Below are 24,460 nucleotides of genomic sequence, written 5' to 3'. Positions count from 1 at the left end.
ATGCTGTTGACTGGCTACGGAAGAAGGGCAAACGCTAGAAGAATGGGGAGAGAGAAAGGCAGCCACCGAGGCAGCTCATGATGCTCTGCAGGTGCTTTACACAGCGGGAGCAGGGAGCCAAGGCCAGTTTAACAAACGAGCCGGGGTAAGTGTGAAAAAGAGACCACATTCAGGCGGAGGAAAGGGGTCAGGGCAGGCAGCATCTGTCAGACTGAGTGTTTTATTTCAACAGACAGTCTGGTTTAAAAAAAAAAAAATGTGGAGAGAGGGGTTTAACATTTCATCACAGCCAACAGGGAAAGCCCCTCTGAGAACTCCGAGGCATTGCTGCAGTCTCTTCCAGCTCCGAGGCGGAACGGGGCTGGGTTCTAACGTGTTAAGAAAACTCTATCAAAGATGTCCATGGGTCCCTCAGGGGAAGCGATCCTGGCCTTGGAACAGCTGGGGTCCCCAAGGGGAAGTGGATGCCGGCTGGGTGCGGGAGGTCCCGGAGCCTAGAATCCGTATTTGGCTTGTGTCTGCCGGCGGCTGAGCTTGTTCTCCGACCAGGTGTTCTTCAGCTCCAGCTCCCGCTCCTTAGCCTGTGGCAGGGAGTAGGGCAGGGTGAGTCCCACTGGGCAACAGAGCTCTTTACTTCACTGATTTACTCATCAATGCAAGGCAGGGAGAAGGGCTGAGACAGAACCACAGCATTGCTCTGGTACATGCAATGCCAGGGACCAATTGCAGGACCTCCTGCCTTTAAGTTCCAATGCTCCACAGTCACTGTCTCACCTCCCAGGCCACAGTTCTGAGAGCTTTCTCTCACCTCCATAAGCCTCTCAATTTACAAGCTTTTTCTCATTATACCAGCTTCAGGGAAAAAGGCAACTTTGTTGAGACGTTTTGTTTTCTCGTATTCAAGTAGAAAGGGGAGCCCCAAAAGAAAGCGGGGGGGGGGAGAGGATCTGCTTGTAGGATTTAAACAGAATAAGGACTCAAGAACCTTGGGTCCTGGGCTGGGGAGATGGCACAGTGGTTGTATAAAAAGGCTTCTGGGGGTCGGGCGATAGCGCAGCGGGTTAGGCATACATGGCATGAAGCACAAGGACTGGGTGTGTAAGGATCCAGGTTCGATCTGCCGGCTCCCCAACTGCAGGGGGGTCGCTTCACGAGCAGTGAAGTAGGTCTGCAGGTGTCTATCTTTCTCTCCCTCTGTCTTCCCCTTTCTCTCTGTCCTATCCAACAACGATATCAATAACAACAACAATAACAATAACCACAACAACAATTAAAAAACAACAAGGGCAACAAAAAGGGAAAAAACAGCCTCCAGGAGCAAGTGGAGTCGTGGTGCAACACCAAGTCCAGCAATAACCCTGGAGGCAAAAAAAAAAAAAAAAAAGAAAAAAGGCCTCCATGCCCGAGGCACTGAAGGTTCCAGATTCAGTCCCCAGCACTACCATAAGCAGAGTTGAGCAGTGCTTTAGTATTAAAAAAGATTTATATATATATATATCCATAAATCCTGTAACCTTCTTCTAGGATTAAAACTGAAATGCTGGGCCAGAAAGACAGCTCATCTAGATAGTGTGCTTGCTTTGCCACATGCATAACCCAGGTTCCAGTCTGGTCCCCATTGCAATGGAGAAAGCTTGAATGCTCTGGCTGGGTAGATAGCATAATGGTTATGCAAATAGACTTCCATGCCTAAGGTTCCAAAGTCCCAGGTTCAAGCCCCTGCACCACCATAAGCCAGAGTTCAGTAGTGCTCTGGTTAAAAAATAAAAAGTTTAAAAAGAGAGAGACAGAGAGAGAGGAAGCTTGGAGTACTGTAGTGTCTTTCCCTTTCTACCTCTGACACTAGCTAAAAAAAAGCAGACTGTGGTCCGGGAGGTGGCGCAGTGGATAGTGTTGGACTCTCAAGCATGAGGTTCTGAATTTGATCCATCCCTGGCAGCACATGTACCAGAGTGATGTCTGGTTCTTTCTCTCCTCTTCTCCCTCTCATAAATGAATGACTAAGTAAATAAGTGAATAAGAAAGATGTCCTTCTTAATCACCAAGGGATTAAAAAAAAAAAGTCAGACTAGAGACAATGAAAATGGGAAAGAAAAAAATAAAGCCCCTAAAGCAAAAAACAAAAACCAAAAAAACCAGACACACACACACACACACACACACACACACACACACACACACACACACACACACACAATCCTGGGAGTCAGGCGGTAGCGCAGCGGGTTAAGCGCATGTGGCACAAAGCGCAAAGACAGGTGCAATGATCATGGTTCGAGCCCCCGGCTCCCCACCTGCAGGGGAGTCGCTTCACAGGCGGTGAAGCAGGTCTGCAGGTGTTTATCTCTCTCCTCTCTGTCTTCCCCTCCTCTCTGTCCTATCCAACAATGATGACAGTAATGACAACTATAACAATAACAAGGGCAACAAAAAAGGAAATTAAAAACAAACAAACAAACAATCCTGAAATGATAGATGGAAGATATAGTTCACCAGGTTCAAACCCTGCCACCACATGGGGAGGGCTATGGTGTCTCTTCCTCTCTGTCTCTCAGGAATAAAAATGCCCCAGAAAGGGGGGACGGGTGGTGGCACACCTGGTTGAGCGCACACATTACAATGTGCAAGGACCTGGGTTCAAGCCCCCGGTCCCCACCTGCATGAGGAAAGCTTCACAAGTGGTGAAGCAGGGCTGCAGGTGTCTGTCTCTCCCCCTTCCCTCTTGATTTCTGGCTGTCTCTATCCAATAAATAAAGATAATAAAAAATGTCCCAGAGTGCTGAACATGCATATATGCAAGGCCCCAGCTACTCGAGCGCACATGACTTGTATGTGTGAGACCTTGGCTTTAGACCCCTCTAGACCACATATGCCACCAGTATGGTGTTCTGGACTCCCTTTCACCAATAAATAAGTCTTCAAAAACAGTTCACTGACCAACAGAACATTAGTCAGTAGACTGTTTTGCTGCTGGGTTGAACACAGCACATGAGGTGGTACCCTAGAAGTTAACAGCACAGAAGTCAGGCAGTAGCGCAGTGGGTTAAGCACACGTGGCATGGAGCACAAGGACCCCCGTAAGGATCCTGGTTCGAGCCCCTAGCTTTCCACCTGCAGGGGAGTCGCTCCACAGGCGGTGAAGCAGGTCTGCAGGTGTTTATCTCTCCCCTCTCTGTCTTCCCCTCCTCTCTCCATTTCTCTCTGTCCTATCCAACAATGACGACATCAACAACAACAATAACTATAACAACCATTAAAAAAAGGGCAACAGGGCAGGGGTAGATAGCATAATGGTTATGCAAACAGTCTCTCATGCCTGAGACTCCAAAGTCCTAGGTTCAATCCCCTGCACCACCATAAACCAGAGCTGAGCAGCGCTCTGGTAAAAATTAATTAATTAATTAATTAAATTTAATTTTTTTAAAAAAGGGCAACAAAAGGGAAAATAAATTTAAAAAAAAGTTAACAGCAATTAAAGTACACACTGAAGCTGAGAAAGTGACTGGAAGGTGCTAGAGAAATGACCTCCCTTTTCTGACCTCAATGGTTCCTGGCTCCATACTTCATTCTGGGACTTGCAAGCACTACCCTTGAAAGGGGGCTCCTCCACATGCACCCTAAGTTACCCAATGCTTGCTATTTCCTGTAGACTAAGTGAAGGAGGTTAAAGTTTGATTTGTTTTGTTTTTTATTGCCACCAGGACTGTTGCTGGGGCTTGGTGCCTGCTACAGTAATGTTTTGTTCCCAGTGGCCATTTGTCTTTATTTTATTTTATTTTTTTCCCCACCCCTTATTTATTTATTTTCTCTTTTGTTGGCCTTTTTTTATTGTTGTTGTAGTTATTGTTGTTGTATTGTTTTTTATTGTTGTTGTAGTTATTATTGTTGTTGTTATTGATGTCGTCACTGTTAGGACAGAGAGAAATGGAGAAAGGAGGGGAAGACAGAGGGGGAGAGAGAAAGACACCTGCAGACCTCCCTTCTGTCTACTTTTGACACAGGATTCAGTACAGGTCTCAAAAAGATGCTGTCTAAAGGCTGGGAAGACAGCATAGTGATTGCACAAAAAAGATTTTTATGGGGGTCAGGCAGTAGTGTAGCACGTGGCACAAAGCACAAGCACCAACATAAGGATCCCAGTTCAAGCCCCTGGCTCCCCACCTACAGGGGAGTCGCTTCACAGGCGGTGAAGCAGATCTGCAGGTGTCTGTCTTTCTCTCCCTCTCTCTGTCTTCCCTTCCTCTCTCCATTTCTCTCTGTTCTATCCAACAACGATGACATCAATAACATCAAATAATAATAACCACAACAATAAAACAAGGGCAACAAAAGGGAAAATAAATAAATATTAAAAAAAAAAGACTTTCATGCTTGAGCCTCCAAGGTCCAACCTCCCAGCAACCACCACCACTAAGCCAGGGCCTAACAGAACTTTTTTTTTTTTTGGGGGGGGTGTCTATTGAGTATTGGAAAGCTGCCAGGCCCCAGCAAATAAATATCTAGGCACACTCTATTATTATTATTACTATTTTATATTTATTATTTAATCAGAGCACTGCTCGGCTCTGGCTTATAGTGGTGCTGAGGACTGAACCTGGGACCTCAAGCCTGGCTTGAAGGTCTCTCTCTCTCTCTCTTTTTTTAACCAGTGCACTGCCTCAGGCATGAGAGTCTCTGCATAACCTTTATGCTATCTACCCCAGCCCTGAAGGTTTTTTTCTCATAAGCTTAACATACTCTAATTTTTAAAAGACTTCTTTGAAAGTATTTAGTTTTGACATAGAAGATTACAAAACCAGTCTTCTCATCAGGTGAATGCTTTGCTAAACATTAGTGAACCAATGTTTCTCTAGTGTCTTTTTAATGATTTTTAAATGTTTTAATTATCTTTATTTGATAGAGAGAGTAAGAAATTGAGACGGAAGGGGGGAGATAGAGAGGGAGAGAGACAGAGAGACACCTGCAGCACGGCTTTACCACTTGTGAAACTTTCCCTCTGCAGGTGGGGACCAGGCGGTTGAACGTGGGTCCTTTTGCATTGTAACAGGTGAGCTCAATCAGATGCGCCACCACCCGGCCCCTGTTTCTTTAGTTTTGAAGGACCAGGGAGGTAGCTCAGTAACAGAGCACAAAACTTGCATGCTTAAGACCCAGGTTTACCGGGTTCAAACCCCCGGCTCCCCACCTGCAGGGGGGCCACTTCATAAGCGGTAAAGCAGGTCTGCAGGTGTCTATCTTTCTCTTCCCCCTGTCTGCCAATCTCTCTCGATTTCTCTCTGTCCTATCCAGCAACAATAGTAACGGCAACAACATAGGCAACAAAAATGGGAAAAATGGCCTCCAGGAGCAGTGGATTTGTAGTGCAGGCACCGAGCTCCAGCAATAACCCTGGAGGTGAAAAAAAAGATCCATGTTTGATCACTACCATAGCATATGCTAGAGCTGAGCTGTGCTCTGGTCTCTTTCTCACTCATAAAACAGTAATAATAAATCTTAAAAAAAAAAAAAAAGTGGGTGAAGTTTAGAACTACATCCTGTAATCTTACAATCTTATAAGCCACTAATCACAAATAAAAGAAGTCTTTAAAATAAATTTATTTATTTATTTTTGACCAGAGCACAAGTCAGTTCTGGCTTATGGCAGTGTGGGAACCTGGGACTTGAGAGCCTCAGGCACAAAAGTCTCTTTGCACAACCATTATGCTATACCACCCACCCTAAAATAGTTTATAAGTTATAAGTTACAAGATAACTTATTTTTTATGTGAAACTTTTCACTCCTCTCTCACATTTATGTTGTGGAATCCATATTTACTTAGGGAGTTCTTTCTTTCTTTTCTTTTTTTTTTTAAAGAATTTATTTATTTATGAGAAAGATAGGAGGAGAGAGAAAGAACCAGACATCACTCTGGCACATGTGCTGCCGGGGATCGAACTCAGGACCTCATGCTTGAGAGTCCAAAGCTTTACCACTGCGCCACCTCCCAGACCACTAGGGAGTTCTTTCTAAGTGCTTTCAGAATTAGCTTGCTCTAACAGGCAGAGTAATTCTGAAGGGCACAGCCCCCCCCCCCCCCTAGTGGCCACCTCCAGAACTGAAGAGGCAGCCTCTAGTGGCATCAGTTTTCACATTCCCAGGTTTACAAGGATCTTGCCTGGCAAGCCAGAGTCGCTCAGCCCCTCACCTGGTGAATCAGGTATGTGATCTGGTGTTTCCGCCGCTGCTGGCCTGTTGGCTGCTCACCTTTCTTCTGCAAAGGGGGTTAAAAAAAAGAAAGAGCAGTCACTAATCCATGGGACAAAAAAAAAGAAATTTCTCATACACTCAGATGTTAGGCTCAGCTAAGAAAACAACCACATAGCCTAAATCCTGGGGAAGGAAACTCAGCTGAGGTTATGTATGTCTACAGAGTGCCCTATGTTTCAAGGTGGCCAAAGATGTCTGAAACTACAGATAAGACAACCCTACACTTGTTGTTTCCTCTTCTACACATACACCTATGATCAAGCTTAGCTCACAAAATCAGGTGCAGTGAGAGATAAACACCACGAATAACACAACAGTTGTAACAATATAGTATGATAAAAACTACAAGAATGTCAGAAAAGAAAACACAAATAGAACCTGAAATGGAATTGGCACCAAAGTAAAAGACTCTGGGGTGGGTGGGTGGATGGGGAGAATACAGGTCCAAGAAGGATGACAGAGGACCTAGTGGGGGTTGTATTGTTATATCGAAAACTGGGAAATGTTATGCATGTACAAACTATGGTATTTACTGTTGAATGTAAAACATTAATTCCCCAATAAAGAAATTAATAATAAAAAAAAACTATGTGAATGTGGTTTCCTCCTCTTCGACATCTGATTGTATATTAAACTCAACTGTTGAAAACAAAACCTCCGAGCCAGGCGATGGTGCACCTGGTTAAGCACACACACTACAGTGCACAAGGGCCCAGGTTCAAGCTCCTGGTCCCCACTTGTAGGCGGAAAGTTTCATGAGTGGTGAAGCAGTGTTGCATGTGTATCTCTCCCTATCTCCTCCTCCCCTCTCAGTTTCTATCCAATAATAAATAAAAGAAACTAAAAAAAAAAAAAAAAAAAAAAAAACCTCTGGGTGGGAGAGATAGCATAATGGTCTTCTTCTAGCCTTTGCCCTTCTTCTGTAGCCAGTTGCTGGCTTTGAAAGTGACTGGGATCCATGTGGATTCAGTCGGCTAGGAAGGATCGTCAGTTTCCCCAATGAATGGGTACTCACGGGATGCACCACGGGAAGGTCGATAGCATAATGGTTATACAAAGAGACTCATGCCTGAAGCTCCAAAGCCCCAGGTTCAACCCCCTGCACCACCATATGCCAAAGTTGAGCAGTGCTCTGGTAAAAAATAAATAAAATAACATGGGGGAGGGGAAGAAACCTGGGGCTGGATGGTGGCGCACCTGGTTGAGTGCACATGTTACAATGCGCAAGGACACAGGTTTAAGCCTCTGGTCCCCACCTATAGGGGGAAAGTTTCACAAGTGGTGAAGCAGTGCTACAGGTGTCTCTCGGTCTCTCTCCCTCTCTGTATCTTCCTTCCTCTCAATTTCTGGCTGTCCTCATCCAATAAATCAATAAAGATAATTAAAAAATAAAACCTTAGATGAGGATGGGGTTATTGTATACTTACAAAAGTCATGGGGTACAGGCAGTGGTGCATCAGGTTAAGCACACATAGTGCAAAGTGCAAGGACATGTGCAAGGATCCTAGTTCAAGCTCCCAGCTCCCCACCTGCAGGAGTTCGCTTCACAAGCAGTGTGAAGTAGGTCTGCAGGTATCTCTCTGTGTCTCTAACTCCCCCTTCCCTCTCAATTTCTCTCTGTCCTATCTGAAAGGAAGAAAGAAAGAAAGAAAGAAAGAAAGAAAGAAAGAAAGAAAGAAAGAAAGGAGGGAGGGAGGGAAAGGAATGAAGGAAGGAAGGAAGGAAGGAAGGAAGGAAGGAAGGAAGGAAGGAAGGAATGAAGGAAAATGGCCACCAGGAGTGGTGGATTCGTACTGCTGGTACTGAGCCCCAGTGATAACCCTGGAGGCCAAAAAAAAGTCACTTTTTATTAAAGCCATTACACTAAAACACCAGCCTTAGAATACCTGCCTGAAATAGCCTGCTAACATTCCCACTAGACTGGAAATACTCCTGTCTTTGGTAGTCTTACCCACCAGAGCACCAAGCACTGGGCTCTGCCCACAGCAGACTTCTGATACTGACTTTGCTGCCTGCAGTCAATCTGAAACAGCTTCAGTGTCAGGGCCCAGGTGGTTCTCCCTCTCTCCCTCCACAACCTCTCACAACCCTTCTCCTCTGCCCATCTGCCCCTTCTGCCCTCTTCCTCCCTGTCCCGTGAGGCCAGATGTCTAGCCTCTCTCCTACCTGCTGCTTACCAAAATCTCTCCCATCAGTCACCTTTGGCTGGCACACACCTTCCTCAGTCTAGGAAGTGCCAGCAGCTCCCTTGGAATTAAAATCTTCACTCCACCTCTCATCTTTCAGTCTCTATGCACAACTGCAATGAATCCCTAAACAAACTTTGATGCAAATGATTTACTGTCAGAGTCTATATTAGTCTGGCCTCTCATTCTTTTTTTTTTTTTTCCTGTCCTCTGCCATTGTTGTCTCAAGACTAGAAACTCCTTAATCAGCTCCACCAAGCTCCAAAAACTCCTCTCTGGAGTCTCCTCAGCACTTAAGTAATCAATTTGCAGTGTAATCATTTTACACTTAAGTAGCCTTAAAGCTTAAAAAAAAAAAAAAAAAAAAAAAACCTTCCCCACAACTATGCTGCAAACTCCTCCTGGGCAGGAGATTTAGCTTTCTCTTCTTTTTAAGAAACCTAACTCAGGTTGGGAAATTTGCTTGCCTGGGGCTACTCCTTCAATCTCCATATATACCAGAGTGGCCCTCTGGCTACTCTCTTTCTCAAAACTCAATCTCCTAGGAAATAAATACAATAAATCTTCTTTTTTTCTCCCAGCCTAGTGCAACATGAGACAGAAGGAAGAAACCTGGAGCTGAAGAAACAGAAGCCTCCTGCTACTCACTGTTATTTAACGTGACAATTAAAGATGATGCCCATAAAGCCCCCAGCTCACCACTGGCCCATGCGAGCACTCACAGCAGCAGGCTATTACTGAGCCGCTGCTCTGGCCCGCAGCTAGTAGAGAACACTCTCCTAAGTGGCTTTTCCAGTAAACCATGATGGAGCTGTGCTGCTCTGACCGCAATCCTGTGCTGGCCCGTATGACCGCCAGCATTCAGTTAAAACAAATGGCTGACGCTCAGATGGCCATCTGTGGTCACAAGACAAAGCAATGAAAATAGGGTGGGGAGGTAGAGAATAGAATGCCCGACCTTGATGCAAGGTGCTGGGCTTGGGTCCAAGCTTCCCCAAGGTTTTGCCCCCCATGGCAAGATCGTAAGTGTCCACATGCGCTGCACTCAGCTACTAGGTGGAGACGTGTTCATCACGCTGACGGGAGAACAATGAGTGTGGGGTGGGCAAGGTGAGGAAGAAAGCATCTGAGGAGGCCACGACCAGCTACGGCAAACAGTGGAGAAAAAGGAGAAGGGAGGGGCTGCACACGCAGTGTCCAGGACCACTTAGAGAGGTGCTGAGCCAGGTCAAGTTTGCTGGGTGAGGAAAGGGAGATGATGCAGGGAGACAACAGAGCAGCTGGGGGGTACTATCCAGGCAAGGAAGAAGCTGCAACACCCCAGAAACCTGCCCAGCTGCAAGGTGGGAGGCTGCCCCCATGTCCACATAAACAGACGAAGGGCCAGGCGCACTACCGACACCACAGACATGAGTGATCCGAAGAGGGGTGTGACAGTCACCCTGGAGTGTGGGCTCAGGGTGGGCTCCCTCCCATAGGGGCTTTCCTTTTTGGCTTACTTTGCTGAATGACTTCATGGTTTTCTCTTCTGTCAATGATTTGGTCATCCATTGCTGGGCCCCACTGAGCTGGTCATCACCTTTGATCTCCACAAAGTTGATCTCTTCCCGCCCTCGGTTCCTCTTGCCCTGCAGCCGCTTAAACTGAAAAAGGAAAAGGACAAACTGCCATGGGCTCTGGGCGGGGGTCAGGAGACGCTGTGGCCCCAGAGGTTAAGCAATGGGTCTGTTGAGTCTTGACCTCACTGTGCCTCAGCTCCCCTCTGTGTCTTATGTCCTTTCATCCTGCCACCTCCCAAGTACCCGTAGAATCAGACACAGGCTGCCTTGGTCAGTTCTCCTGGGCCAGAGAAAGGGAAGCCAAGCAGTATTCTCAAATGTAAGTGCAGAGAACCATTGGTATAAATCTGTGTTCAAATCACAAGTGAATTCCAGATGCTTATGAAGGCTACTTGCAGGAGTCAGGTGGTAATGCAGTGGGTTGAGCGCACGTGGCGCAATGCGCAAGGACTTGTATGAAGAGCCCAGTTCACTCCCCCTGTCTTCCCCTCCTCTCTCCGTTTCTCTCTGTCCTATCCAATAACAATAATAATAACTACAACAATAAAACAACAAGGGCAACAACAAAAGGGAATAAATATTTTTTAAAAAAGACTACATGCAATTTTCAAATTTAATAATTTAGGATTAAAATAAGAGCCTAAGACTCCCCCACTAAGAATCAGTTCCTTTTATATGTATGTTCCTTCCCTTTGGTTCAGTATCATCAAATCAACAGACCCCACATGTACAAGCTCCAGAGTGGGCATGAGAAGTGCCCATAACAAGTGGTGAGAACTTCACAGAGGACTGCTACCTCCACCTCTTCACGAAAATGCAGGTCACCACAAGGCATGGGAGATGTGCCCAGAAGGAAGTGTGGGTAGATGAGCCCCATGTTCCCGTCCCAGCGATAGAGAGGGCCCGAGGGTCTCTCTACCCGTCAGAAACTGGGTACATAAAGCACAAGTCTGTCTACCCAGCTTGTCAAAAAGGTCAGACATAGAGGAGTGGATGGGCGTCTAAGGAGCAGGCAGACGCAGGGCACACACCCATCTTGGAGGAGAGGAGTAGATTCACCCGCAGAGAGGAAGCTTCATGAGCGGTGGAGCAGTGCTTCAGGTGTCTCTTATTTATTCCCCTCTACCCCTCCCCATTTCAATATATATATTTTTTATTTTACTTATTTATTCATGAGAAATGATAGGAGAGAAAGAACCAGACATTCTGGTACATGTGTTGCCGGGGACTGAACTCAGTACCTCATGCTTAAGAGTCCAATGCGTTATCCACTGCGGCACCTCCCGGACCACCCCATCTCGATTTCTTTCTGTCTCTATCCAATAAGTAAGTAGAAATAGAAAGAAAGGAAGTAGGGAAGGAGGGAGGAAGGAAGGAAAGAGAGAAAGGAAAAAAGAGTAGAGTTGTTCTGTACAAGAAACCACATGCAAAGGTGTAGCACCCTGCTTCCCCAGCCTCCTCCCAATAGGCTCCGAGTTCCCTAGAAATGTATCAGCACTTGACATGCTGAGCAGGCCCTGCCAGTCATAGGATGTGGAGTTTCATATCCTCTTACACAGAGGTTGGGAAGCTCAGCACAGAGGGACATAGCTTCAAGAAAAGCAAAGGTTCTTTATGGTGGCTGCTGACTCCTTCAAAATCTATTCTGCCCCTCTTCTTTCATGAGAATGAGTATGCATGCCTTTTGGCATTATCACCAGCCAACTACAAGACTCATGTCCTAGACTCCCTGACAACTAGACATGAGACCAGATTCTAGCCAATGAACTAGAAGCAGAAGTGTTCTTAGGAGTACTGTTAGGATTCTTCTGTTCCTCTTATTTTATTATTAATTTACTTTTTCCTCCAGGGTTATTGCTGGGGCTCGGTGCCTACACTATGAATCCACTGCTCCTGGAGGCCATTTTTTTCTATTTTTGTTGCCCTTGTTGTTGTTATTATTATTGTAGTTGGACAGAAAAAAGAGAAATGGAGAGAGGAGAGGAAGACAGACACCTGCAGACCTGCTTCACCGCCTGTGAAGTGACCCCCCAGCAGGTGGGGACCCAGGGGCTCAAACCGGGATCCTTACGCTGGTCCTTGCGCTTTGTGCCACCTGCGCTTAACCCACTGCGCTACCATCCAACTCCCTGTTTCACCACTTATGAAGCTGGTCCTTGTGCTTCTCTGGGAACATCGTAGACTGCAGTTGTTCTTCTTTCCTCTGCCCCTTTAAGAACTGTTTAGGGTTGCGGTCTGGGAGGTGGTGCAGTAGATAAAAAATAGCACTAGGGCATGAGGTTCTGAGCTTGTTCCTTAGGATCGTGTGTATCAGAGGGATAACTCTAGTTCCTCTCTCTTTCTCAGATTAATTTTTTTTTTCTTTGTCATCAGGCTTATCGCTAGGGCTCAGTGCCTGTGTGGTGACTCCACCACTCCTGGAGACATTTTTTTCTTTTTTGATAGAAGTGAGAGACAGAGATAGGAGAGACACCTTCAACACTATCCTCTGCCTGTGAAGTTTCCCCTATGCATGTAAGAATCAGGAGTTTGAATCCAGGTCCTCCAGCATGATCATGCGTGTACTTCCCTGGGTACACCTGAGAAAGAACTTCTTAGGGGACCAGAAGATAGTTGTGTGAACCTGCGAGGCCCATAGTTCAAGCCCTGACAACACACGGGAACACCACTGACAGCACTGAGGGATCTCCAGAGGGGGTGGAATGGTGTGATAAGTTTCTCTCCTCTCTTTCAAAAGTTTCTCCCCCACCCCCAAGACAGAAGGATGAGCATACTGAGGGCGGCTGCCGAGCAGTGGTGTTGTGTATGTATGAAGACCGGCGCCTCATTACAAAGGGCACCTGGAAATAGCTCACTCGGAAGATGAAGAGGAGCAGGAGGAAACAGGGTGGCTAAGTACTAGTCAGAGAGGACTGGACTCCTGACAACTTCACAGCGCTGTCACAGCGGCCTGGCCTGCCTGCCCCCAGCCTTCTTGGATGCAACAGCAGCTAACAGACCTTCATAATTTGAAGCTTCTCACTTCCATGTTTCTAAGCCTAGTGCTGATATGTCTGAAGGAAAAAAAAAAAAAGAAAAAAACAACTAGCTTCAGGGATCAAAGATGGTGCCTTGGGTAGTTAACTTACTGCTTCGTCATCGATGAAGGAGGCATCTGGGGCGATTTCCTGGGAGGGAACCAGAGCCGGGTCCTGTGTGGGATAGTAGCCACCACTGTAATAATCCTAGTCAAGGAGGGAGAAAACACACCAACTGAGGGCACAGGGATTGAAGGGAACTCAAACCTTCCAACCACCCCAGGCCGGCACACGTAGGTACTCAGCTTCCTTGTTCTCACCACCACCGTCACCAGCCCGAGTCTTGGCAGCCCTCTCCAGGCAGGGAGGCTCAATGCTGGGAAAGTCTTCTGGAGACCTATTTAAAGCTCAGCACCCTAAACTCCCAGGCCTCCCAGATTTGATGGAGCTAATGATATTTGAGTAAAAAGCCATCATGACCATTTCCTGAGCAATTGCTACATTCCAGGCACCATCTCAGCTAAGGGAATTCCAGCCACCCTCTCAAATTGCTATTATTGTTTCCATTGGACAGCTAAGCAATCCCAAACTCAGAGAGACAGTTAAATCACAAGGCAGACTCTCACAGTTTGAGATCCAAACCCCAACCCACCCTGAGATCCCACTCTCCACCACCGCCCCAACAGTGCTCCCCAAGTCCCACACCCCCTACTTTCTAGGGATCTGCTTTAGTACTTTCAATCTCTCTTGATGCTGCTGAGGCCTCTTTCCATTCTCCTTCTGCCCTATTTTTTTTTTCCCTCCAGGGTTATTGCTGGGCTCGGTGCCTGCACCATGAATCCACCACTCCTGGAGGCCATTTTTCCCCCTTTTGTTGTCTTTGTCGTTGTAGCCTCGTTGTGGTTATTATTGTTGCCATTGTCAATGTTCGTTGTTGGATAGGACAGAGAGAAATGGAGAGAGGAGAGAAGACAGAGAGGGGGAGAGAAAGATTGACACCTGCAGATCTGCTTCACCGCCTGTGAAGCGACTCCCCTGCAGGTGGGGAGCCTGGGGCTTGAACAGGGATCCTTACACCGGTCCTTGCGCTTCGCGCCACATGCGCTTAATCCGCTGCGCCACCGCCCGAACCCCTCCTTCTGCCCTATTGCCTCAACTCTCTAGCCTCCTTCCCTTTCTCTCTGGACCCAACTATTCCATCCTATGTATTCTCGGCACTCCACCACTCCAGAAAGTCCTCTTGGACACATGCTGCAGAGCCCACCTTGAACCTCTAAAGGAGACTGCTTTTCTACTACTTTCCCCCAGGCCTCTCACCAGCTCCTACAATGGGTTTTTTTTTTTCAGAGCTGGCAAAATAGTTCACTTAGATAATGTGTCTGCTTAACCACATGCACAGCCCCAAGTTTAAGCCCAGTCCCTAAGCACACGGCCAGAAGTTTCAGTGCTGTGGTATCTTGTGGTGGCACCTACTGTCTTTTTCCTTCTCTCGTTCTATTTAAAAAAAGGGGGGAAGGGTCGGGCGGTAGCGCAGCGGGTTAAGCACACGTGGCGCAAAGCGCAAGGACCGGTGTAAGGATCCCAGTTCAAGCCCCTGGATCCCCACCTGCAGGGGGTCACTTCACAAGTGGTAAAGCAGGTCTGCTGGTGTCTATCTTTCTCTCCCCGTCTTTCCCTTCTCTCTCCATTTCTCTCTGTCCGATTCAACAATGACGACATCAATAACTACAACAATAAAACAAGGGCAACAAAAGAGAATAAATAAATATTAAAATTTTTAAAAGGGGGGGCAGGCGGTAGCACATGGGGTTAATTTTTAAAAGGGGGGGCATGCGGTAGCGCATGGGGTTAATTTTTAAAAGGGGGGGCAGGCGATAGCGCATGGGGTTAAGTGCACATGACACAAAGCGCAAGGACCGGCATAAGGATCCCAGTTTGAGACCCCAGCTCCCCACCTGCAGGGGGGGGGTGTGGTGTGTCGATTCACAGGTAGTGAAGCAGGTCTGCAGGTGTCTTTCTTTCTCTCCCCCTCTTCTCTCAATTTCTCTCTGTCCTATCCAACAATGACAGCAATAACAACAATAAGTACAACAACAAGGTCAACAAAAGAGAAAAAATGGCCTCCAGGAACAGTGGATCCATAGTGCAGGCACTGAGCCCCAGCAATAACCCTGGAGGCACAAAAAAAATGTTTTTAGAATAAAGGTATCAGACTTCAAAAATGTAGGCAACTTTAGATCAATGTGATTCAGGACAAAAGTTATATTCCTCAAGGTGTGGTGGTTATAGGGAAATTAAAATGCAGAAGATTCATTCATTCAGACAAGGTGACACCACAGAAGCCACACGGCAGGCTGAAGCTCCCGACGACCCCCTCTACCCACCTGATAATAAGCACCAGCAGCATTGGCGTCACCATAGGTGGAAAACTGGTTGTAGCTGTAGTCTTCCCCCAGCTTAGGCATCCAGGGAGCTCCACTTGAGCCTGCTGCCATCTTGAATTCAAGGGGGGCATTGGCGGCATCATCCTGGAAAGCTGGCTCTGGCTCCGTGCCTGGAGGCAGCTCGTCTGGGACAACAGGGAGGGGGTAGGGGTATGGCTCAACTCCAGGTGGCTCAACCTTATCAGGGAGGGAGAAAAAGTTCTCGGGGGCCACTTCCTCATCGCTGTCATCCTCCTCTTGCGTGATCTGCTTGGTCACCTGAAGGGCGGCACTCTTGGCAGCAGCCTTGATGGCGGAGGGTGATGGAGTGGTGGTTGTGGGACCCACAACAGGGGCGAGTGGGGAGGGCTTGGTTTTAGAAGCCTGTCTGGAGGACTTCGTGTCGGAGGAGCCATCCGAGGGTTTCCGGGAGAAGGCATGGGGCAGGAGCAACCTGTTAGTCTCTTTCACAGTCAGGTTTTTAGGTTGGGGAAGCAAGGCAGACAAACCAGTCCCCTCACCAGATCCCTGGAGAGCCCAAGTTTGGAAAAGAAGAGGAGAAAGACAGTAAGTGAGATGGCGTAAACATGTACTATTGACATCAAAACAAAAGCATATGCTCTCTAACATAAATTCTTACCACCCTGTGTCCTCCTGACCTCTACCCACTCTGCTCTTCCAAATGGCGATGGGAGGGTTTTCTTCCTCCCCTCTCAGGCCCTTGGGCTGGATGTTCTTCCCAAGGCAAGACGAGATCCATGTTTTCCTCGACTCTATCTCAATGCAGGCCTAGTGCCCTCTGCCACAGAGCCTCACCTAACACGTTTTTGGCAAATCCCATGTTCTTAATCTCCCACCACCCCTCCCCCAAAGCCAGGGCTCTCTCCAGTGGGTCACTGCACCCCTCTCCATGTCTTGGAGCTTCCTCTAAATGTGGCAATCCTGTGCTTCCTTCAGACTGCAACTCAAAGGCATGAACATGGTATTATGCACACTTGTTGGCCAAAGTCCCCGCCCCTGTCCAAGGAGGCACCTACAGATGTGGCATATTCAGCTTGTTTTTGCCACCAGGACTGTTGCTGGGGCTCCCGGAAGCTATAGATATATTTTCTCTTTCATTCTTTTCTTTACTCTAGAGGGTGAGAGGAGAAACATGCAGCACTGCTCCACCCCCCTGTAGGTACTCCCACATGGTAGTCAGTCTTCAAACCTAGGTCCTTAAGCATGGTAATGTATACATCTTACTGGGTAAGCAGCTGCTGGCCCCAAAAGTTAGACTTTTAACCTATGAAATGCGATGTGCCTGTCCTCGGTTCTTATTATTTATAACCATTTGTCATATTCTTCTTTCGTTCTTTCTTTCCTCCTTCCTTCCTTCCTTCCTTCCTTCCTTCCTTCCTTCCTTCCTTTCTTTCTTTCTTAACCAGAGCACTGTTCAGGGATTGAACCTGGGACTTCGGAGCCTCAGGCATGAGAGTCTGTTTTTGCATAACCATTATGCTATCTACCCTCCGCCTGTATTCTGCTTTCTGAACACTAAACAGACACTTGGCCTAGCTGCAGGACTGGGGAAAGGGGCTGTTTGAAAAAGGAGAATGGGGTAAGGCCACTGTCACTGCCCTGGAGTACCGCTAGAATTCAATCCTTATAGAAATGCCCAGAATGAATACAAGAAGAAAGGTTCATCTGGAAAATGGGTTCCTCTGCCCACTGTCTGAATTCACTGAGCTGGGCCATTCCACCCAGCAGAGCCCAGGGCTCAGGTTCTCCTGTGGAACTAACCTCAGGCTGGCTTCTCAGATGACATTTGAGATAACAGCTGAATTGCTGTGCACTGCTGGGTCCACACTCAGCCTAAGCTGCTCATTGCTCCTCCACCCGCTCCACCCTGACTACCACCTTGAAGACTGCCCTCTCTGCTCCTGGAGGCCAAGGAGCCAGTGCCCTCCCAACCCTTCAGCTTCCGGTCCACCTCCTCCAGGAAGCCACTCTGCTAACAGGAAAGCAACTGGCCTCATTCAGGCTCAGCATGGCAATTTCTTTCATGACTCCTCCTCCTCTAAAGCTTTTTTTTTTTTTTTTAGTTTTTTATTGGGGGATTAATGTTTTACAGTCGATAGTAAATACAATAGTTTGTACATGCATAACATTTCTCAATTTTCCACATAAGAATACAAACCCCACTAGATCCTCTGCCATCCTGTTCCAGAACCTGTACTCCCCACCCCCCCACTCCAGAGTCTTTTACTTTGATGCAATATCCTCTAAAGCTTATGATAAATATGGGCATCACATCATTCTTGCCTGTTATCTTTTTAACATCCGCATGACTGTCCTTCTAAGACCTCCCATCAGAGGTGGAAGACCCTCCATACTGTACACCTGGATCACGAGGCGGCTGCCTTCAAATCCACCAAAGGCAGGAAGGCCCGCTTTTGCTTTCCCTAAGGTTTCTGATGAACATGAAGCCAGAGAGGATATAAGGCACTGAGTGCTGAGGGGAGAGGGGAAACAAATCCTGAGAGCCACATGAGAGGTGCTAGGCTAAGGGGGAACAGAGCTAAAGAAGAGAGGTCCTCTCGGGGGCTGGGGGGTAGTGCACCCGGTTGAGTGCACAGTTACAATGCAAAAGGACCCAGTTTCAAGGCCCCGGTCCCCACCTGCACGGGGAAAGCTTTGCAAGTGGTGAAGCAGGGCTGCAGATGTCTCTCTCTCTCCCTCTCTATCTTCCCTTCCCTCTCGATTTCTGGCTGTCTCTACCCAATAAATAAATAAATAAATAAATATAATAAAATTTTTAAAAAGAAGAGAGGTCTTCTGCTAAATGAGCATCTCCTAGGGAAAAGTCTCGCTTACAAAACAGCCATCAGATACATCGAGCAGCCTGCCTGAGCCTCCGAGCTCTGCTCTAGGACTCATCTGCCCTCGGGCAAGTAGCTTATTGTATCAAGGATACAAACAACACTGTGACTTGGGCACTCCGATGAGGAATAAATTAAACACTGGTAGGACACTTAGAAGAGTGTCTGGTACCCTTTAAGTGCTATCAGTGTTTACTTTCCAGGTTAAAAATGAGACAGGGAACAGAGGGGTAATTTTCACTGATGGATGTTCCTTAACCTCATTCTCATCAATTGGGTCAGTCTGCCCTTCCGAAATAGTCCTTCTACCCGAAGTGTAATGAACTGAATTGGATTCGTCTTACTATCATCTCAGGGGAAGGTCACTGCGTGCTCAAGCCAGGGCACGGTGAGGAAGGGCAGAGCAGCACAAGGTCTGATGCGACCCAGGAAAGCAAGACCACACCTAGACGGCCAGTCCCAGACCTAGAAACAGCAGGGTGTCATCACGCCTGCCTTGAAGGAAGCAACACCACAGGGCTTACCTGAAGGACAGTTTTCTTCTTTGTGGGCTCATCTTCCTCAGAATCTGACTAAGAGAAAAATAAATAGAATAAGATCTTACTGTTTTAGGAAAGAGGGAGAAACACTTGCATGAGAACAAATATACATCCCAGGAGCTGCCAGGCCCATGCCCCTCATGCCCACAACAGCAGCAGACCCTCTTCTGCTCTCAGCCCACATCAGGACCAGGCCTGCCTCCACCTCCCAGTTGCTTTCTCCCGACCCTCACACCTGTTGCACAGCCTTCTTGGCACCCCTTCTGTGGCGTCAAACCCAGCCTCGCTTCTCATTCAGCCTTGGGTGGACATGAAAAGCTATCCCTATGCTTTTCCCTATGAATCTGTCCACCAGGAAGATGAATAGGTTTTGGCCCACAATCTTACCCAATCTCAGCTTCATTCAAAAACCACTTACACAGACTACATAACCACAGGGCTAGGGAACCCCAGTGGGATTAAGTGGTGTGTTAACTACACTTCTATGAGGCATTAAAGGTCAAAGTCATTGGAGAAATCCATTCCTTCTCCAAGAATGATCTATTGTCTGCCAGACAAAGTTGTTCATGTCCAGGAAGAAAGCAAGCAAAAGGATGACAATGAGAACTGGGGGCAAGACAGGAGGCCATTTGTGTCATCCCTCCAACTCATGACTGTTTATTTATTTATTTACTCGATAGAGAAAGAGAGAAAATAGGGGAGGGGAGATAGAGAGAGACAAAGACAAGATATACCTGCTACACTGCTTCATCTTTTGTAAAACTTTCTCTCTGCAACTGAGGATGGGGCAGGCTTGAACCTGGGTCCTTAAGTATGTTAACACATGTGTTCAACCAGATGCACCACCACCTAGCCCCTCATGACTGTTTCTAACACACATTCGCTCTCTCTCTCTAAACAGTCTGCACCTTTAGCTAGTTACAGCATATGAAGAGTCAGATTTAACACCGTACTGTAATAAATTCACCACCAAACCAAAAACTTCTTTAAAAAAAAAAACAAAAAACTTTATTTTATTTATTTTTGCCTCCAGGGTTATTGCTGGGGCTCAGTGCCTGCACCATGAATCCACTACTCCTGGAGGCCATTTTTTTCCCCCTTTTGTTGCTCTTGTTGTAGCCCTGTTGTGGCTATTATTGTTATTGATGTCATTGTTATTGGATAGGACAGAGAGCAATGGAGAGAGGAGAGGAAGACAGAGAGGGGGAGAGAAAGATAGACACCTGCAGACCTGCTTCACCGCCTGTGAAGTGACTCCCCTGCAGGTGGAGAGCCGGGGGCTCGAACCGGAATCCTCATGCCGGTCCTTGAGCTTTGCGCCAAGTGCACTTAACCCGCTGCGCCACCCCCCCAACCCCAAAACCAAAAATTAGTAAGGTGTCTACCTGCTCCTGGTTTAGGCGAGTGTGAGCAAAAGTGATGAGGTTCAGTCATCTTCAAAATTCTACAAGAACTTAAGTGTTCCTCTCCTTTCTCAACTGACCTCCATCTCATGCTTATTCTTGGATTTCTCTGTGCCAGGCTCTTTTGATCAAACCCTTTTTTTTTTTCAGGTAGACAGAGACAGAGAGTAAGAGACCATAGTACCAAGGCTTCCTTCAAAGCGGTAGAGGTCAGACTTAAACCTGAGTCATACACATGGCAAAGTAGCACACTATTCAAGTGAGCTACTTGGCCAGCCCCATCCTCACTTTAAAAAAAAAAAAAATCTGGAGTTGGGCAATAGCGCAGGTTAAGCACACATGGCGCGGAAGTGCAAGGACTGACGTAAGGATCACAGTTCGAGCCCCTAGCTCCCCACCTGCGGGGGGGGGGGGTCACTTCACAGGCGGTGAAGCAGGTGTCTATCTTTCTCTCCCCCTCTCTATCTTCCCCTCCTCTCTCCTTTTCTCTCTGTCCTATCCAACAACGACATCAATAACTACAACAATAAAACAACAAGGGCAACAAAAGGGAATAAAAATTTTTTAAAAATCTGGGAGTCAGGCGGTAGTGCAGCAGGTTAAGCGCATGCGACCCAAAGCACAATGACCGACTTAAGGATCCTGGTTCGAGCTCCCAGCTCCCTACCTGCAGGGGAGTCGCTTCACAAGCAGTGAAGCAGGTCTGCAGGTGTCTATCTTTCTCTCCCCTCTGTCTTCCCCTCCTCTCTCCATTTCTCTCTGTCCTATCCAACAACGACATCAACAACAACAATAATAACTATAATAGTAAAACAACAAGGGCAACAAAAGGTAATAAATAAATTTTAAAAATCTATTCCTTTCTATCAATAGGTACCACAGACTCTGGCTCCCAACTGACATCCCAGAATAAGCACAGGTAATTCACTTGTGGCAGCTCAGTAAACATTACTTTTTTTGTTTGTTTTTTACCAGAGCACTGCTCAGCTCTGGCTTATGGTGGTGCAGGGGATTGAACCTGGGACTTCAGAGCCTCAGGGATGAAAACTATTTGCATAACCATTATGCTATTTACCGCTGCCCTAATACTTCATTTTGCATTCTTACCTTTACTCAGACAACAGGATGGTTTTAATTATTGACTGTTGCTAAATGTACTAAAACAAACAAGCTCGTGAGGGTGGCCTAGGAGTTGGAACAGTAATGTGTTGGACCCTCAACTATGAAGTCCTGGTTTTGATCCCCTGCATCACACGTGCCAGAATCAAGCTCTCCTTCTCTCTCTTCGCTTTCTCTTGTTAACAAATAATAAATCTTATTCAAGCCCATAAGGGAAATTTCTCTCAGGATGAAAAAAAAGAGAAGGGGCGGTAGAGGGACAATCTACAAAGCACCTGCAATGTGTGGGGACTATATCTGGCCATACCTTTTGGCAGACTCACAGTTTTTCATTCAGTTCTCACAGGAGCAGTGCAAAGCAGGAGCTACATCTCAGTGCTATGCGTCAGGAAAGCAAGGCTCTGAGAGGTTAAACAACACCCAGTAGATGGCAGAAGCAAATCCAAGTGAGTGCTGGCTCCCACAGTTTTATAGCAACACTGTACTGAACCGCCTGTGTCTGCCAGGCTGACAATCACTGACCAGATGAACTCTCAGCTCTGACAGTTATTGACCTGAGGCTGCCCAGACAGCCATTTAACTCTTAAAGCCTCAGGTGGGAATAGTACTTTTCCATGTCACAGCAATGTTCTACAGATTACAATGGGGGGGCCGGGTAGTAGTGCAGCAGGTTAAGCGCACAGGGTGCAAAGTGCAAGGACCAGTGTAAGGATCCAGGTTCGATCCCCCCCCCCAACCAGTCTCCCCACCTGCAGGGAGGGTCGCTTCACAGGCAGTGAAGCAGGTCTGCAGGTGTCTATCTTTCTCTCCCCGTCTTCCCATCCTCTCTCGATTTCTCTCTGTCCTATCCAACAACAATAACCACAAAGGCAAGAAAAAGGGAAAAATAGCCTCCAGGAGCAGTGGATTCATAGTGCAGGCACCAAGCCCCAGCGACAACCCTGGAGCCAAAAAAAAAAAAAAAAAAAGATTACAATGAGCCTAGGCTAGTAGAATAGCTCACTTGAATAGTGTGCAGCTTTACCACGTGTGTGACCCAGATTCAAGTCTGGCCTTCACTGCAATGAAGGAAGATTTAATGCTGGAGTCTCTTTCACTCTGTCAGCCTCTCTACGTCTGTCTCTTATTTTTAAAAAATAAGTAAATAAATAAACAAATTATATAAGTTACTAAAACTCTAAACAAAAGCTAATGATTAGTCTTCTCTCTGGCCTGCCAAAATGTCAAACTGAATAAGAAAAAGTGTAAATGCCAGGCCAAGGAGATAGCATAGTGGTTCTGCAAAAGACTAAGACCCCAGGTTCATTCCCAAGGACATCTGATCTAAGTCAGAGGCAAGCAGTGCCCTGGTGGTGGTGGTAGATGGGGGCATAGAAGCCCCAGACACCTAAGCGTTTTTTACCTCTTCTTTTAGTTTTGAACTTGCAACTGGTTCCCTCAGCATTCTTCTGGTACAAGACCTACTCTTCCTTCCAGGAGACCACACAGACACACCTCACTATCGGGTAACCCCCAGGCAGAGCTAACTTAAACATCCTAGGCACTAGGTCAAATAGAAGCAATCTGAAAATAAACACACTTATCCCATTTTAAGATGATAACTTTCATAAAATTGAACAGGTAGGGCTGGGTGGTGGCTCAAGGTAAAGATCACACACTCACACACTACCATGCACAAGGACCCAAGTTCAAGCCCCTCCTCCCCACCTGCAAAGGGGAAAGGTTCATGAGTGCTGAAGCAGTGCTGCAGGCACCCCTCTCTCTTCCGCCCTCTCTGCCACCGACTCCCTTTTTGGGCTGTTTTTTGTTTGTTTGTTTGTTTGTTTTGTTTTGCCTCCAGGGTTATTGCTGGGGCTCGGTGCCTGCACTATGAATCTACTGCTCCTGGAGGTCTTTTTTTTTTTTTTTTTAATATTTATGTATTCATTCCCTTTTGTTGCCCTTGTTTTATTGTTGTAGTTATTATTGTTGTTGTTATTGATGTCGTCACTGTTAGATAGGACAGAGAGAAATGGAGAGGAGGGGAAGACAGAGAGGGGGAGAGAAAGACAGACACCTGCAGACCTGATTCACCACCTGTGAAGCGACCCCCCTGCAGGTGGGGAGCCGAGTGCTCGAACCAGGATCTTAAGGCCAGTCCTTAAGCTTTGCGCCACGTGTGCTTAACCTGCTGCGCTACCGCCGGACTCCCTGGAAGTCGCTTTTTCCCTTTTTGTTGCCCTTGTTGTTTTCACTGTTGTTATTATTGTTGTCACTGCCGTCGTTGTTGTTGGATAGGACAGAGAAAAATCAAGAGAGGAGGAGAAAACAGACACCTACAGACCTGCTTCACCACCTGTGAAGTGACCCTCTGCAAGTGGGGAGCTGGGGGCTCGAACCCAGATCCTTATGCCAGTCCTTGCACTTTATGCTATGTGCACTTGACCCACTGTGCTACCGCCCTACACCCTCCCCACCAACCGTCTCCCCTCTTAAATGCTCTCTGTTCCAATCAAAAAATCAAAAAAAAAAAAAAAAGTAAAATGACCACCAGGAGTGGTGGATTAGTCATGCAGGCACCGAGTCAGAGCAATAACCTTGGTGGCAAAGAAAAAAAAAAATCTTTTTTTTTACCACAGCACTGCTCAGCTCTGGCTTATGGTGGTGTGGAGGACTGAACCTGGGACTTTAGAACCATAGGCATGAGAGTCTCTTTGCATAAACATTATGCTATCTACCCCCTCAGCAAAAAACAATAAAGTAAAAGTAAAATTGCCATAAGGATTCCCAGTTCGAGCCTCCAGCTCCCCACCTGCAGGGGAGTCGCTTCACAAACAGTGAAGCAGGTCTGCAGGTGTCTATCTTTCTCTCCCCTATCTTCCCCATCTCTCTCCATTTCTCTCTGTTCTATCCAACAACGACGACAATAAGAATAACCACAACAATAAAACAAGGGCTACAAAAAGGAATAAATAAATAAATAAGTAAAATTGCACAGGTATATTCTAATTTTTCAAATCTGTAACAAACGAAAAGTGACCAGTTGTTGCAGACCCAGAGAGAGGTGGTGCAATGGACAGAATGCACAACTTGCCCGCTGTTTAATAAATAAAGCTTTTTTAAAAAG

At 46.8% G+C, this 24,460-nt stretch overlaps 1 protein-coding gene across 2 annotated transcripts in view; it reads right to left on the bottom strand.

Annotated features, from left to right (window-relative positions):
- Nucleotides 1–204: 204 nt before the first annotated feature.
- PRCC (proline rich mitotic checkpoint control factor) overlaps nucleotides 205–24,460 on the bottom strand; it is a 38,989-nt gene continuing 14,733 nt past the window's right edge. Inside the window, exons 2-7 of one of the 2 annotated variants that reach the window (XM_060201636.1) lie at nucleotides 18,818–18,865; nucleotides 15,394–15,960; nucleotides 13,121–13,183; nucleotides 9,933–10,076; nucleotides 6,186–6,251; nucleotides 205–581 (exon numbers count right to left, since the gene is read on the bottom strand). In XM_060201636.1, the coding sequence (XP_060057619.1) occupies nucleotides 495–581; nucleotides 6,186–6,251; nucleotides 9,933–10,076; nucleotides 13,121–13,183; nucleotides 15,394–15,960; nucleotides 18,818–18,865 (975 nt within the window). In that variant the 3' untranslated portion in view covers nucleotides 205–494. Of the gene's footprint in view, nucleotides 582–6,185; nucleotides 6,252–9,932; nucleotides 10,077–13,120; nucleotides 13,217–15,393; nucleotides 15,961–18,817; nucleotides 18,866–24,460 lie in introns of both variants that reach the window. The other variant, XM_007535530.3, reaches the window with a different exon arrangement.

This window comes from Erinaceus europaeus, chromosome 11 (genome assembly GCF_950295315.1).
Source record: "Erinaceus europaeus chromosome 11, mEriEur2.1, whole genome shotgun sequence".
Lineage (NCBI taxonomy): Eukaryota > Metazoa > Chordata > Mammalia > Eulipotyphla > Erinaceidae > Erinaceus > Erinaceus europaeus.
The sequence above is the reverse complement of the archived record's forward strand: the minus strand, read 5'-3'. Positions and strand labels throughout refer to the sequence as shown.